Source organism: Trachinotus anak, unplaced genomic scaffold (genome assembly GCF_046630095.1).
Source record: "Trachinotus anak isolate AG129_WGS33_773 ecotype Australia unplaced genomic scaffold, CSIRO_AGI_Tana_v1 ptg000026l, whole genome shotgun sequence".
Classification (NCBI taxonomy): Eukaryota; Metazoa; Chordata; class Actinopteri; order Carangiformes; family Carangidae; genus Trachinotus; species Trachinotus anak.
In genome coordinates this window covers 2,677,653-2,691,135 of record NW_027273877.1, presented here as the reverse complement: position 1 = coordinate 2,691,135, position 13,483 = coordinate 2,677,653, and the positions used below count along the sequence as shown (strand labels likewise).

At 43.8% G+C, this 13,483-nt stretch overlaps 1 protein-coding gene across 1 annotated transcript in view; it reads left to right on the top strand.

The window, feature by feature from the left end:
- The window catches only part of LOC139609793 (Krueppel-like factor 7), a 35,050-nt gene extending 26,561 nt beyond the window's left edge, over positions 1–8,489 (top strand). Inside the window, exons 3-4 of the mRNA XM_071464765.1 lie at positions 2,111–2,234; positions 5,867–8,489. Coding sequence (XP_071320866.1) covers positions 2,111–2,234; positions 5,867–5,918 — 176 coding nt within the window. The 3' untranslated portion in view covers positions 5,919–8,489. The remainder of the gene's footprint in view (positions 1–2,110; positions 2,235–5,866) is intronic.
- The last annotated feature ends 4,994 nt before the right edge of the window (positions 8,490–13,483 follow it).

Here is a 13,483-nt window from a genome sequence, read left to right as displayed (position 1 = left end):
GCTGAGTTTGGACTAATCCAGTGGATTAGGTTAGTGATTGCCATTTTAAGATGCCAATCAGTCATATTGTATGTAGCATTGTATTATAAAAGTTCCAGTCCTGTGTGTGTGTGTGTGTGTGTGTGTGTGTGTGTGTGTGTGTGTGTGTGTGTGTTTAAGAAGGCAAGTGTGTACCTGTGAGAGGGAGAGGAGAGCAGAGGAGGAGGGGGATGGGGTGGGGGGGGTCTGTTGCTAGGCGACGGAGGGCAGCATATCGTTGGAGGAGTCGGTAGCTGAGTGGTTATGTACAGCTGCAGGCTCTGGTCTCTTAGTGCCCCTCTCCCCCTCCTCCTGCACCACCATCACTACTACCACCACCACCATCTCCCCCCTCCTTCCCTCCCACCTCTTGCCCAGTACAGCTCTACAGTTACCGTCGCTAGGCAACTGCCTCCGTGCTCTACCAGCGTGCTCGGTAATTGGCCGGTGGCATGGCGGCGCGCCGTTGCCAGATCCAGCCGGCTGCACTGACTACTGCCTCCTCATGTTTCAGCCTCCCCCCCCCACACACACACACACCCCCCTCCATCTCACACACATACACATATACACCCCGCCCCCATTGCTCCCGTTGCTAGGCAACACAATCAGGCATCCCTGCCTCCCGGGAATCTCATTGGCCAAAGCCGGATGGCCCAGACCTGCTGTTCTGGGTGTTTCTGGGAAGTGAGGCAGTATGAAGGGATACAGGTCCACAATGGGGACATGCATGCAGGGTTTTAGACCTGGACCTGGATAATTCCTAGGTCTATAAACTAGAGGGACTTAAACTTCAATGTTTACTGAACAGGGTTTACCTGCCATAAATATGATTCTATGTGAAATAAATCCTGACAGTGTGGAATGGATCTGTGTGATGCTAACAAGTCAAAATCTATTAAATGTCATTGATTTTAATTCATTATTGGTGTTTTAGTTGGTTTTTTTTTCATGACTGGAAATCATTCTTTTCTCACTTGTTCATTTATCACCTCATCACAGCTGTAACCTAATGCACCTCTGTTTCTCACCACCAAACCTTCCATGATTCCTGCTAATGGAGCGCTCTGTGACAAGGCTGCTCTGTGAGTAGATTTTGATCGAAAATGTGACGCCGCAGGTTATATATGGAGAGATTTGTATTGTTCTCTTATTTGCCTTGATTTGTGCCTTTCAGCTTTGTATTTTAGGACAACTTTGACATGAAACTGCATTTATGTTGGTGGCATTTAACACACTGAAAGCACAGAAATGTATATTTAATTGGAACACAGTAGTACTGTATACATTATTGATTTTTTTTTCTTAGCTTCTGCCCCTTCTGAACAAATCTGCACACAACTGGCAGATTTCTGCAACAGCTGATACCACTCCTGTCTTCATACAAGCACTCTTCTCAGTCTTCACTGTCCTCACAAAGCTGTTGAGCCATTGATTGTGTTCCTTTTGTTAATCACATTCAACAAATTAAGCCAGTTTTTGTGCCAAAGCCACTCAAGCAGAGCTGGTCAGTGTGTCAGTGTGTCTGTATTCAACCACGAGCCAGTGGTCCAGATGGGATGTGACTGATGCAGGTGACATCTACAGAGCTGGACGCAGCTGGCAGACTGTGGCTTCCTTGCCATTATGCCGTGTGACTGGCCTAATTATCACCCGCCCCCCCACCACCTACCCCCTCCCCAACTCCTGCCGGCATATCTGCAGCCTCCTCTGCCTTAATCCACTTCTGCAGCACTTCTCTCCTACTCCACTCTTCCCTCTCTAGCCTCCACTCCTCTTCTGCATGTTCAGCAAGATTGGAGACCAGTGGGAGCTTTGCCATCCCAGTGTTAAACATTGCTTTGCTCTCTTTCCTCCGCAACGAAATCAAAAAGATGCAAGATTCAATCTTTTAAATCGAACCTCTTAAATTTGCAACATCAAACATCAACTCGAAGGCACCAAACATTTGTGTTCACGATTCCACACCGGTGCCACAGAGGTTTTTTGCAAAACCACAGAAGACAAACAGGCGTGTGATTGGTTGATGAGCGATGAAACAGGTGCTTCTGCATGTTTTTATTTATTTATTTTTGTTGCTTTCATTCCCCAGGGGAGAAACCGTACAAGTGCTCGTGGGAGGGCTGCGAGTGGCGATTCGCCCGGAGCGACGAGCTGACGAGGCACTACCGCAAACACACCGGCGCCAAGCCTTTTAAGTGCAACCACTGTGACAGGTCTGTCAAAACACAACTTTCCCTCCTTTCCTCCCTTATATGTTTTTCTTCCATTTTCCAAGGGTTATTTGAAGCACTTCCACTTGCACAGTGAGCTACGTTTTCCCATTGTGTGCACACAGTTTGGTTTAGTGAAGAAGAGCTACAAGATACTGGCAACACACCCAAACATGTTTGGTACTGACCCAGTTTGAAAGTGTGCTGGCAGGATTACTAATGTATGCTCCTCTGCAACACACGCAAGACCCAACCTGCTCAGCCTTTCAGTGGGAATCCAAAGCAATGCTCATCCTGCTCTATGCCCACATCAGGCCCCGTGCAGCATATTAATAGTGAATCTTCTCACATGTTGACACGCGGCCCTGATTTGGAGGCTGTTTTCACACATGGACAGAGGTGTAAAATGGTTTCAGAACTCATTAGCACCACCACATGTCACTGGTGTGGAATTTTAATTTGAACTCAAGTTTTTGGGCACAGCTTTGTAGTAAATCACACTTGGTAAAGGGTTTATAGTTCTTTTCATGTTAATAGATAGCCTCATAGATAAGTTAAAGCCCATTAATAAGGACAGCTTTTGTGTTTCCAGCTTGTAAAATGTATTTTTTTCAACATTTCTAAACTATGCAGCACAAACAGACCAGCAGAGCGGTGGCGGTTCAATGTCCTTACTTTTCTTTTTATCATTCCCAGCATTGTTGCCTTCACAGGGTTTCACAAATAGATCTCTGATTTGTCAACTGTCCTGTTCTTTGTTCTCCTGCCTCCTCCAACCTTTCTCGACACTTCACATTCAGCATCCAATAAAGCAGAAAAGAGCCTCTGAGGTGTAGAGGTGCATGCCTTTGTCACCTTGAAGAGTCGACTCTGCCTCTGTTTCTTAATTAGTCGCCCTGGCTTCTGTTTAATTATGAGTCACAGCAAAATGTTAATTTCGGTTCACAAAAAAAAAAAAAAAAAAAAAAAGGATCAGCTTGACTCGAGACGCAAAAATCTTTTCTTCAATTTTAATTACATCCCTCTGTCTGTGATCCGTCCATCCCTCGCTGACACCTCTGGGATCTCTGAGCAATATTGTCTCCAGGAGCCCCCACAGTATTTAAGAGAAGGGACCCCAGGTGAAAATTTAGGTGAAAAGGTCATTTTGAAGTTATTATACTGCAAATCTATAGTTTAATAAAACATGAATACATTTCACATTTTTATCCATGCAGTGGCTACATTCTCAATGTATTTTTGTTACCATATAAAACATAGAAAAGTCAGATTAGTGTTTTATCTATTTCATTTTTTTAAATTTCATTTTATGTTTTTTCAATATCAAGTAGTAATTTATTACATTTTATTTTGATTTATTATTCATTTAATTTATTTTATTTTGTTCATCTTACAAAAAGTGAAATTTGTGTATTATAAAATTTTATGTTATTTCTATTTCTTGCCACATAATATTTGTATGAAATTTCTTTTCATTTTTATGTTTTTTTATGTATAGATATAGCTGTGTCAATAATAAAAATAATGTTAAATGTATCTGTAAATTACATACAAAAGTGTTAAGATATTCATGAAGCTGAAAGTTTAGATGTCAAAAAATGTTTGATGTAATATTCTGTATGTGCATATGTGTTTTAAAAGTGCAGCATCTATCACAGCCAGAGGAAAGGACACAATACAGAATCTGTCACCTCTTGAATCATGTATAGGTTCATTATGAAAGGACAAAAAGAAGTCCCTCTTCACCTGAGGTACTTTGCCTTAATGTGTGTGAAAGAGTGTGTGTCCTGGTCATCAGTGTATGAATATATGTGTGTGTGTGTGTGTGTGTGTGTGTGTGTGTGTGTGTGTGTGAGGGAGCAGAGGGACAGGCAGTGTCAACTTAATCAGGACTCAGCTGGACAGACTGTAAATACAGTATCCCTCCCTCCCCCTGATTTCCCACCTCCCCCCACCACCAGATCCACCCCCTGCAGGCACATCCCTAATTCGGGCCCACCTCCGTCATGTGTCACAAGGCGCCCAACCCCTCCAGCCCAACTCACACACACAAAAAAACACACACGTACACCCTGCCGAGATGAAGGAAGAGGGGAAACGGGGGAGACACAGAAGATTGAGGATGGGTGTGGGGGGGTGGTGGGGGGGTTTGGGGAGGAGGAGACAGACCCACGGTGTGCCAGCTGGTGTCGTGCCCCCAAGTTGTGACTCATACTTTACCATCTGTCTCACAGTGCGCACACACATTTACACACAGACACACACACACAAACACCCATGCACGTCTCCTGAGCCTGGTCGATCCCACATGTGTTCGCCGGCGTGCACACACTCGCGCACACAAAGAGAGTAACACACACACACACACGTGCAGGTGTGACAGTAAGACAGATGACTGTTGGCTCATCACAGTGTAACTCCCCCTCTTGGCCAAACACTGATTCATCGAGACACCTTAGACTGTTGTCTGCGTCTCAGTGGAAGGAGCCAATCTGAAGCTGCTGTCAGAAAATCAACAGTTGCAGAAGTGAGTTTGAGGGAGTCAGACCCAGAGCCAATGAGTGCAAAATCTTGTCATTTAAAAATATATTATATCTCATTGTAGTGTCCAGTGCTCTCAGTTCGCCATGGGAGGATGAAGTAGTGCACATCAGAGAGCGTCTACTCCAACCTCTCGTCTTGATGGCTGAAGCGACCTTGCTTTTGGCAAGAAACCACATTGAGCAGCGGAGAAACTTCCATATAAAACTTATCTTCTTTTCAGAAACACATTTCTCAGCCTTATGTCAGAAACACTCGGAAAATGTAGCAATTTGGGAGCAATTTTTTAAGAGTCTTGTTGCCTTTTTCTCCTAAACATTATTAAATTGAACCACATTGGGAAACTACAAAAGAAGCCTCCATCTCAAATGTTTCTTAACATACTAATCACTAGAACTTGCAGCTTCCAATTACCTAAAAGAAAAGCAACAATTTGCAAAGCACTCTTGGGAATGGAGCTGTAATATTAGTTCAGCTGGCTTGCAACAGAAACACTGTTGATCTAAGTGGTGATGAAAACAACGCTCTCATATAATGACTGCATCTGTATGTAAGCATGCATGGAATAAACAAAGCAGCAGCTGAAAGCATACATTATGTCAATTTGTGGCAATCAGATTGAAATAATCAAACATTTTAAACCCTTGACGTTAAAAAAAATAAAAATAGGCCAGTGTGCTTCCAGAGCAATTTATTTTTCCACCGTGCAGCTACGCCCCAGCAATCGTACGAGCCGGATTTCAGATGAGAGGCTTCGATTCATCTAATTTAGCTGTCGTTTTACAGCACATGTTTTGCGTGCTGCGGTTTTTTTTTTGTGTTTTTTTTTGCTTCCTCCTCCCCCCACAGTGTTTCAACAGATCCATCTGCGGGCTCTCTAGTTATTCAAGGCACAGCTGAAGTCATTAGGAGTGCTCCCGAAAATGCTGATTATGAATTAGTTACACATATACTAATTGCGTGTGCATTAGTGGCTCAGCACTCACTAGCTAACAGCAACATTTAGCTCAATCGACAAAACAAACTTCTTTCCCCCTGCACTGGCAACAAGCTAACAAGCTGTTCTCTGTCTCTCTCTCTCTCTTTGGTTGCAGGTGTTTCTCGCGGTCGGATCACTTGGCGCTACACATGAAGAGGCACATCTGAGGAATTCGAGAGAGGTCAGTGGGAGTGGAAGAGAGGGGGAAGAGGATGGAGGGGCGGAGAGGAAGAAGAGGCAGGAAAACAACACCTTGGATGTGAGAGAGAGAGAGAGAGAGAGAGAGAGAGAGAGAGAGAGCGGGATGGACTATAAAGACACCAGATTTGGCCATTCGTGGACTGGAGGCAGAGGCACCGCACAGGGACGCTGACTACAGACAGAAACACAGGAGGGCACACACACAGAGGATCCTGTGTAAATCCGTGCTCAACCAGTTGGTCCATGATTCCACTATGACACGTCCTCACCTCACAAATGTCTCCCTCGCTGTTGTCACGGGGACGATACAGACGCTCCTTCCCACCCTTCGTATGTGTCTAAGAGGGGATGTCACATGATGAATGGTGGACCACGTGCCTGTAGTTGGCAGCTCTTTGTTTCAGCCGTCCTCGCTGCCTTTGCAATCAGCTGAAACGCTTCCAAAATAAAAACGTCAGCCCTGGTCATGCAGCAGCGCTCCACACGCCAGCAAGTGCACCGTCGCCAAACTGGACCAGTTGTACAGTAATTTTAGCGTGCTAGCTGCAGAACTGCTGTTTGTATATTCACAAGTTCCTTCTCTTAAGCTGAGGGGAACGGTTCTTTTCCAACAGTAGCTTCACGGCATCATCTCACAGGATAAGCAAGCGAGAGAGCTGGCTTTCACTCCTTCAAACTTGCCACAGCCTTTACAATGCGCCAAAGGGTTTATTGTCTTATATATATAGGAGAGACAATAATTTGACCTCTGTCACATCTGCCAACTGGATCCGTTTATAAATCCTTCCGGTTTGATGGCATCGGAGCACTTGTTTGAACGGAACATTAGATTGGATTTCCCGAAGACTTGAAGATGGGAGTGTGTTGCACTGATGTGCTGTGAAGACTGATTGAGGTCATGCAGGGGGCTGCCTTGCTTTATGAACAACATCCATTGAGGGCTAACACTGGATGAGGCTAACTAATCTACTCCGGGAAAGACTGTTCATCTCCCAGACTATCAGATGAAACCGAGCGTCTCGAGAGATGCTTGATGGCTTCTAAGAGGGTTTTCCTCTCCGAGATCTTGGCTCTTGCGGTTTGTTGTCAGAAACTGTTGCACAATTGACTCTTTGCAAACTTTTTGTAAAAATACCCCACCGTCTTGAACCTGGAGACAGTTTGGAAGTCGCCAAACGCTGGCTTTTGCACCCTGACGGGGCGTGGACAGCCAAATGCACAAGTCGAAGCAGCTAGCTGACTGCGATAGCACACTGAACGCAAACAACATGACTATGTATGTAAAGGCTATATCGTTTCTAAGACAAGATTCTCCTATTTGTTCAACAAAAACAATTGAAAAGACCGTTTTGAAGAACACACTGGAAATGGATGCAGCCAAAAAAAGAAAAAAAAAAACACAAGTGTCTACTGTAGATGCCTGAAATGATCTCTTTGGCCTTTGAGAGTGATTGGCACCTAACGAGACACTGGGTTGAGGAAGGTTTGTCCTATTTGCACCACCCATGCTGAACTCTTCCGATTTAGCAGCTCCAGCAAAAGCAGCGTTCAACAGCTCTCCTAATCTGGCCCTATGCATATCTAAAAACATTCCTGCTGACTTCCTGACCCTACATGTTTGTCTCAATGCCGATCTCTACCCTGCCGGACACGGACGGACTCATAGGAAGACACACGACACAAATCCAATCAATTGGGTGGCTCTTCTCAGAGCAGATCAATGTGAATGTATCTGTTGTAAGTCTGTACATGTTGCTGGGCTGTGAAAACACTCGAGTGTGGTTGGTAAGATCATACCAGGCACCATTTGTGTTCATAGTTTCTCTTTTACACATTACAAATGACAGGTTGGACTTAGAGTAACTAGCTAGCCATGGGTGGTAGCTTTAGACATTTTACTGGGCCAGCAGGAGGTCATGAGGGCAGATTTCCACCGGGTGGCTGAAGTATGTTAGGGAGGACAGGGGGTGCAGATCTGCTCAGTCAGCAATGATAACTACCCCATTAGCTCTTGAGACTGCAGCGGAGTGAAACCCACATGCACACAAAGCAACATTTATGCACTCCCCCCCCCGAAACTGGAATTCACATTTCTCCTTGGTCCTCAGATTCTTGTCAGATAGAAAAATGTTGCATCTTTAATCCACAGATGAATTTTTAAACAAACAACAGCTCGAGTCAAAAAGGCAGCTTGGACAAAAGGTAGTGATGAACTTGATTGGGAACAGCAACGTCAAGGTGTTTTTTTTTTTTTTATTCTTTATTTTACAGGACTTTTTTTTTTAAATAGTTTCAGGCAAACTGAAGTGCACAGCAATCTGCTTCTTGGCAGGGGACATACAAAATTGATTTCACTCTGTACACCAGAGGCTCATTTCAATTTCGAGAATGAATGCAGACCAGCTCAGTCATATCCAGACATGATCGGTCTGCAGCTCTGGAGGTAGATACTGAATCAACTCCTGCTTCATATAAATAGCAAACGCTTTCTGTCTTAATGTGCAAAAAACAAAAAAAAAAAAAAAAAAAAAAAACAAGCCAGGTTCCAGTTTACATTGAACATCTAGGTGACATGCAAAGAGAGGAGGGAGTGACCACAACAGAAACCATCTGATACAGGTTTTAACTGCATTATCCATCCACTATCAGTGCTACCAGTCATTAATAAAAGTCATACAGTCAACAAATGTTTAAGATTTGGTTCATAGATCTAAAAATATCCAGTTTGGATGGGAATGTCAGAGCAGGTTAGCAGGTTTGTGTTTTCCCTGCTCTCAATGTGGAAGTTAAAATGAAGACTAGCAGTTTAACCCACGGGTTAAAATTGTATCACCAATGGCAGCTCTACTTGTGTGTTTCAGTATTTCAATGGGACGGTCTCCCGTTGAACTGAATTGTTGTGAATGTGTGGGAATGTGCGGCTCTGGGGTGTTGTTCTTACATTTCTCTCCATGCTCTGTACCAATCATATACAGCTTAAGGATTTAAAGGAGCCATGACCTGGAAATATCCCAATCACAGGGCCGCGTCAAATCTGGTCTGACTCTTCTCGTGACTCCACATAAACGAAATAGTTCAGTGTGTGTATGTGTACGCCGGGAGCTCAAAAAGTGGGATTTCAAATGTGAATGTGCTTTCTGGAAAGGTCGTTTCATGTTGTCTCCAAGGTTGCGGTTCAGTTTTGTGTCATCTTAATGAATGATTGTCAATTCTGCTGTGCCTGTGTGTTCTTTGTCTGTTTGTATTTGCACTCTGAATTTTTGGTAAAATCACTTGCATATCTGATGTTTTCTGTCCACTTGTACACTACACTTCACACACAACCACCCCGGGTGACGAAACACTGATCACTAAGTCTGTACAGTAGCTGGTTTTTTTAGCAACACACTCATGCATACAAACATACCTGAGACAGACTCATACAAAAACATACAGATTCATACACACATGTGCACAAGTACATCCAGTTAAACACAAACAACATACATACACACATACACACGCACACACACACACACACTTCTCCATTCTCCTTGTGTGTTTTTCACTGTTTTTCATGCCACCTTGTGAGAGTCAGAGATCCAGACTGCAGCTCCTGCTCTCAACAGAGGGTGTGTGTGTGTGTGTGTGTGTGTGTGTGTGAGTATGTGTGTGTGTGTGTGTGTGTGTGTGGAGGTGGGATGGGGCGGGGGGGACACGCATTACTATGTGTGACACCGCCTCTGTTTCCACCAGGTCTGAATTTCAAATCAAACGCACCCCCTTTTTCTACCAGCGTTCCCTCATCGCTTCCCCCTCTTCTCCCTCTTCCCCTCCCCACCCTCTCTCCCATTTTCTCAGATATGATCCTTTTCAACTCCTCTGTCCGAGCCCACCCCACTCCACCCCCACCCCACTCCACCCCCACCCCACTCCCCAGCACCACCCCCATCACCTCTCCCTCTTCCTTAACCCCCTTCTTTGCCACCTTTTTCCTCCGTTGTCTTTCTCCTTTTCTTTCGCTGTACAAAGTGTTTCAAATTTATCATTTGTATATTATGATGTATGGGTACGATAATGTTCTTTATTATGGAAAAATGAGAAAGATTTATTTTTGTTACCGGTTTGTTTCATAATTCTTTTTTAAATTGGTATTGTAATATCTCTATGCAAGGAACTGTTCGGTGAATCGTTTTTATTTAAGAATGTAATTATGTGTAATAAATGGTAGAAGCAGTTTGGCATGGAGTATTCATGGTTCTTGGCTGGTCTGTTAATGGTGGTTTCAAGCAGCAACAATATGCACCTAATCATCTATCTTTCTCAGAGAATATTTTCTGATTTCTTATCAAGCCTCAATCACAGAGCCATTCAGTTTGCTGACAATGAGCGCCCGGAGAACATTCACATCCCCTTTCTGCTTTTATTCCCGCTGACCAGAGCCAGCAGAGTTAACTCCCGCTGGGCTTTCCTTTTGCTGCAGTTTCGGACCCAAAATCTGCAAAGCAGCTGGGTGAGAAGTGGGCAGGGAAATTAATTTACATCATCCTTTTTGTGCCATTTGTAGCAAACCTCCCTTGGATGAAAAAAAAAAAAAAAAAGCCTCTGATTTATCGTTCCTTTTGATCAAACACAGGAAAAATGGGCCAGAATAGCTTCACTTTGCCTGAGTGCACTCGCTCGCTGTCTCCCTCCGAGGGAGCTACGGCATGTTAATTACATCTGTTACCGACCAAGGTGATGACTTATCCGCTATTCCTGCCTTTTGACCATGACTAGCTGATAAAAGGGTAATCGAATAACTAATGGATAATTAGGGAGTAATTACTCCCTGGTAAATGGCCCTATGCAGTGTATTAATTCTCCTTGGGTCTGGCAGTGAGAAACTCCCATAAGGTTTTTTGTTTCATTTAATGCTCCCTAATTGAAATGGGCACCCTCATCAAGAAGCTTACATGTATCTGTCGAACTTAATGTTCTTTTATCTGTAATTACAGACAGCCGCACATTATCTACCTAACTACACTGACTACGTCAATCCCAGAGACGCGATATAAAATTAGAAACGATGGAGTCATTTTTCAATAAAGGTCGCACGTCCCATGAGCGCTTCCCGATCGTCATTTTCCCTCCACGTGATGGAAATAAGGTTGTATGTGAGTTCACAGCCGAGCTAAATGGTCTTAATGGGTTTCAGCGGAGACAGGACCACACTCACATCAACGTGAAGCCGCAAAGGTGAACACACACATTCACAAATGTTCATGCAGCTTAATGCTGAATATCTGCAGGGGAGACGAGGTTATTGCAACTCAACCTAAGAGGGACATGCAATTTTCTCTCATGCTATCCAATAGTTGTTGATTTATTTTAGTTTGGACCAAAGTGGTGGATTCGTCCAGTCTTACATTAGGACATAATCTGATTAATGATAATCATGGTTCTTGTATCCCTAAACCGAGTTGTACCACACAGTTGGTGCTGGAAGTAAAACTTCATCTTCCACACATTTCCTTCTTTTCTAATAGCGCCTGACAGCTGGTGAATACACCAGAACCAATGCACAGACAGACTGTGGAAAGAGGTGGATTTGTTATCCAGCTAATTACACCGGGGATCCCGAGCAGAATAATCTAAATAATAGAAAAGCTGAGTTGATAAACACGACTGTTGAATGCTTGGTTTCGTGTACTCAGTAACCCCATCGCCCCTGTTGTTTCCACTCAAATGCATCAAATGATAACATCTATGTAAATCTTGTAGGACAATAGGATTAAAACATCCCATGATATTATCAGGGTACGACGTTCTAAATATGCATGTGTTTGGATTGTAGCTTTCACTCAGGATACTTGACCTTAATAAGTGTGCAGAGTGTTTATTCTATGCACGGGTGATTTTGAAAAGCAAAGAAAAGGAATTGAATGATTTGCACAAAAATTACAACCAGACTTTTCAAATACACTGTCTCATTGTCAGGTGTCCGGCAACGTGCCCTTGAATCGTCTACTGTCTGCTCCGCTGTTCACCGCCCGAACACCTGAGCACTCCAACCTGAGACGCGTTGTCTTTGTTTAACGTGCAGTGATTTAGCTGTAGCTCACGCCACTGAAGGAGGGTATAAAAGGTGTGACGGCGCTGAATTGAAGCGACCGTAATGAAAGAAAGACGGATTCTTTAGGCAAGGCAGTGATTCACTTAACCAGCAGAACATAAAGCCTTTTTTTTCTCATGTGGTTGTGCAACAGAAGATTTCACCAAGGAAGCTGCCAACGCCTGTGGGTGTCTTGTAGGCATTTGGCAGCCATATAGGGATGTTATTGTCACATCTGGCAATGTGGAGGTGCCAGCATACCGGGAAGCAGCTACAAGTTTCAAGCCTCCCTCACAATATCTTATTCCATGCTCACACCATCGGTGCACTCTGCCACTAACTCAGTCCTTGCTAAGATCACACAGAACTGCTCAGCAACTGATCTGCATAAAGACAAGCTTCAATCTGAAACGCCTCAGAATCTCCCGCTGCAACACTAACGCATAGAAATGCTAATCTCAAATGTGAATCAAGCTCATCCGTGTGAGACATGGATTCTTTGGTTTCTTGCCATGAGCAGCCAAGTGCTTAGGTATTTCCAATTATAGGGAATATGTCGAGGTGGCCCTCGGTAATTAAAGCCTAATCATGCTGGTGGATTCAGAGAAGCATCCTCATCAAGCTTTCATTAGTCTCCCTCTTTGTGATGCAACCCAGCCCCCCTTCAGGGATGCTCAGATGGCCTGTTCCCAGGCCAAATCCAGTTATTTAGTGGTGCAAGAGTATACCATTAGAAGTTATTTTAATTCTAACTGGACAGTATATCACAGGGAAAAGAGATACTCTCAATTTCTATGCCCAAGGAGCATTTTTTTTTTGCTAGTTTTAAGAAAATAAGACATTCAGGACACAAATGAACCACTACACTCACTTTTACAATGTCTACTTCTGTTATTTTGTGATAGGACACTGTGGCTATTACATGCTCCTCTGCTAAATTTAGATCCAAACTGTGGCAACTTTGTTTCTGAGGCAAGAGGAGGAGTTTAATTCATGAGTTTCACTGCACACATCCCATATATATATATATATATATATATATATATATATATATATATATATATATATATATATATGTATAAAAAACTTAAATAAAGATGCTGCACGACCTTTGAAACAATCGTGTACATTTGTCCTAGATGTATGAGTGCTCTGTTTTCAAAGCGCTGTCTCACTCCAACTGGGGCAGCGTATAATGTGCATGCACCTGTACTTGTTTCCCCCTCCAGCTCCCGGACTCTCCAACACTTCAGAGTCAGATTTGAATGAAACCACAGGTCAGATCCTGTGTTTTGAGTGGGCGCACGCAGCTGGGCGGGCTGGTGGTCCTGTGCTCCAGGAGAGATCAACGAGAGCATCGTGAGAGGGCACCTGGCTCTCCTATATGCTCCCTGTTTGACAGACAGTGCAGACACCTGGAAGCCCAGCGAGAGAGCGTCAGTGTAAAAGCCACTGCTG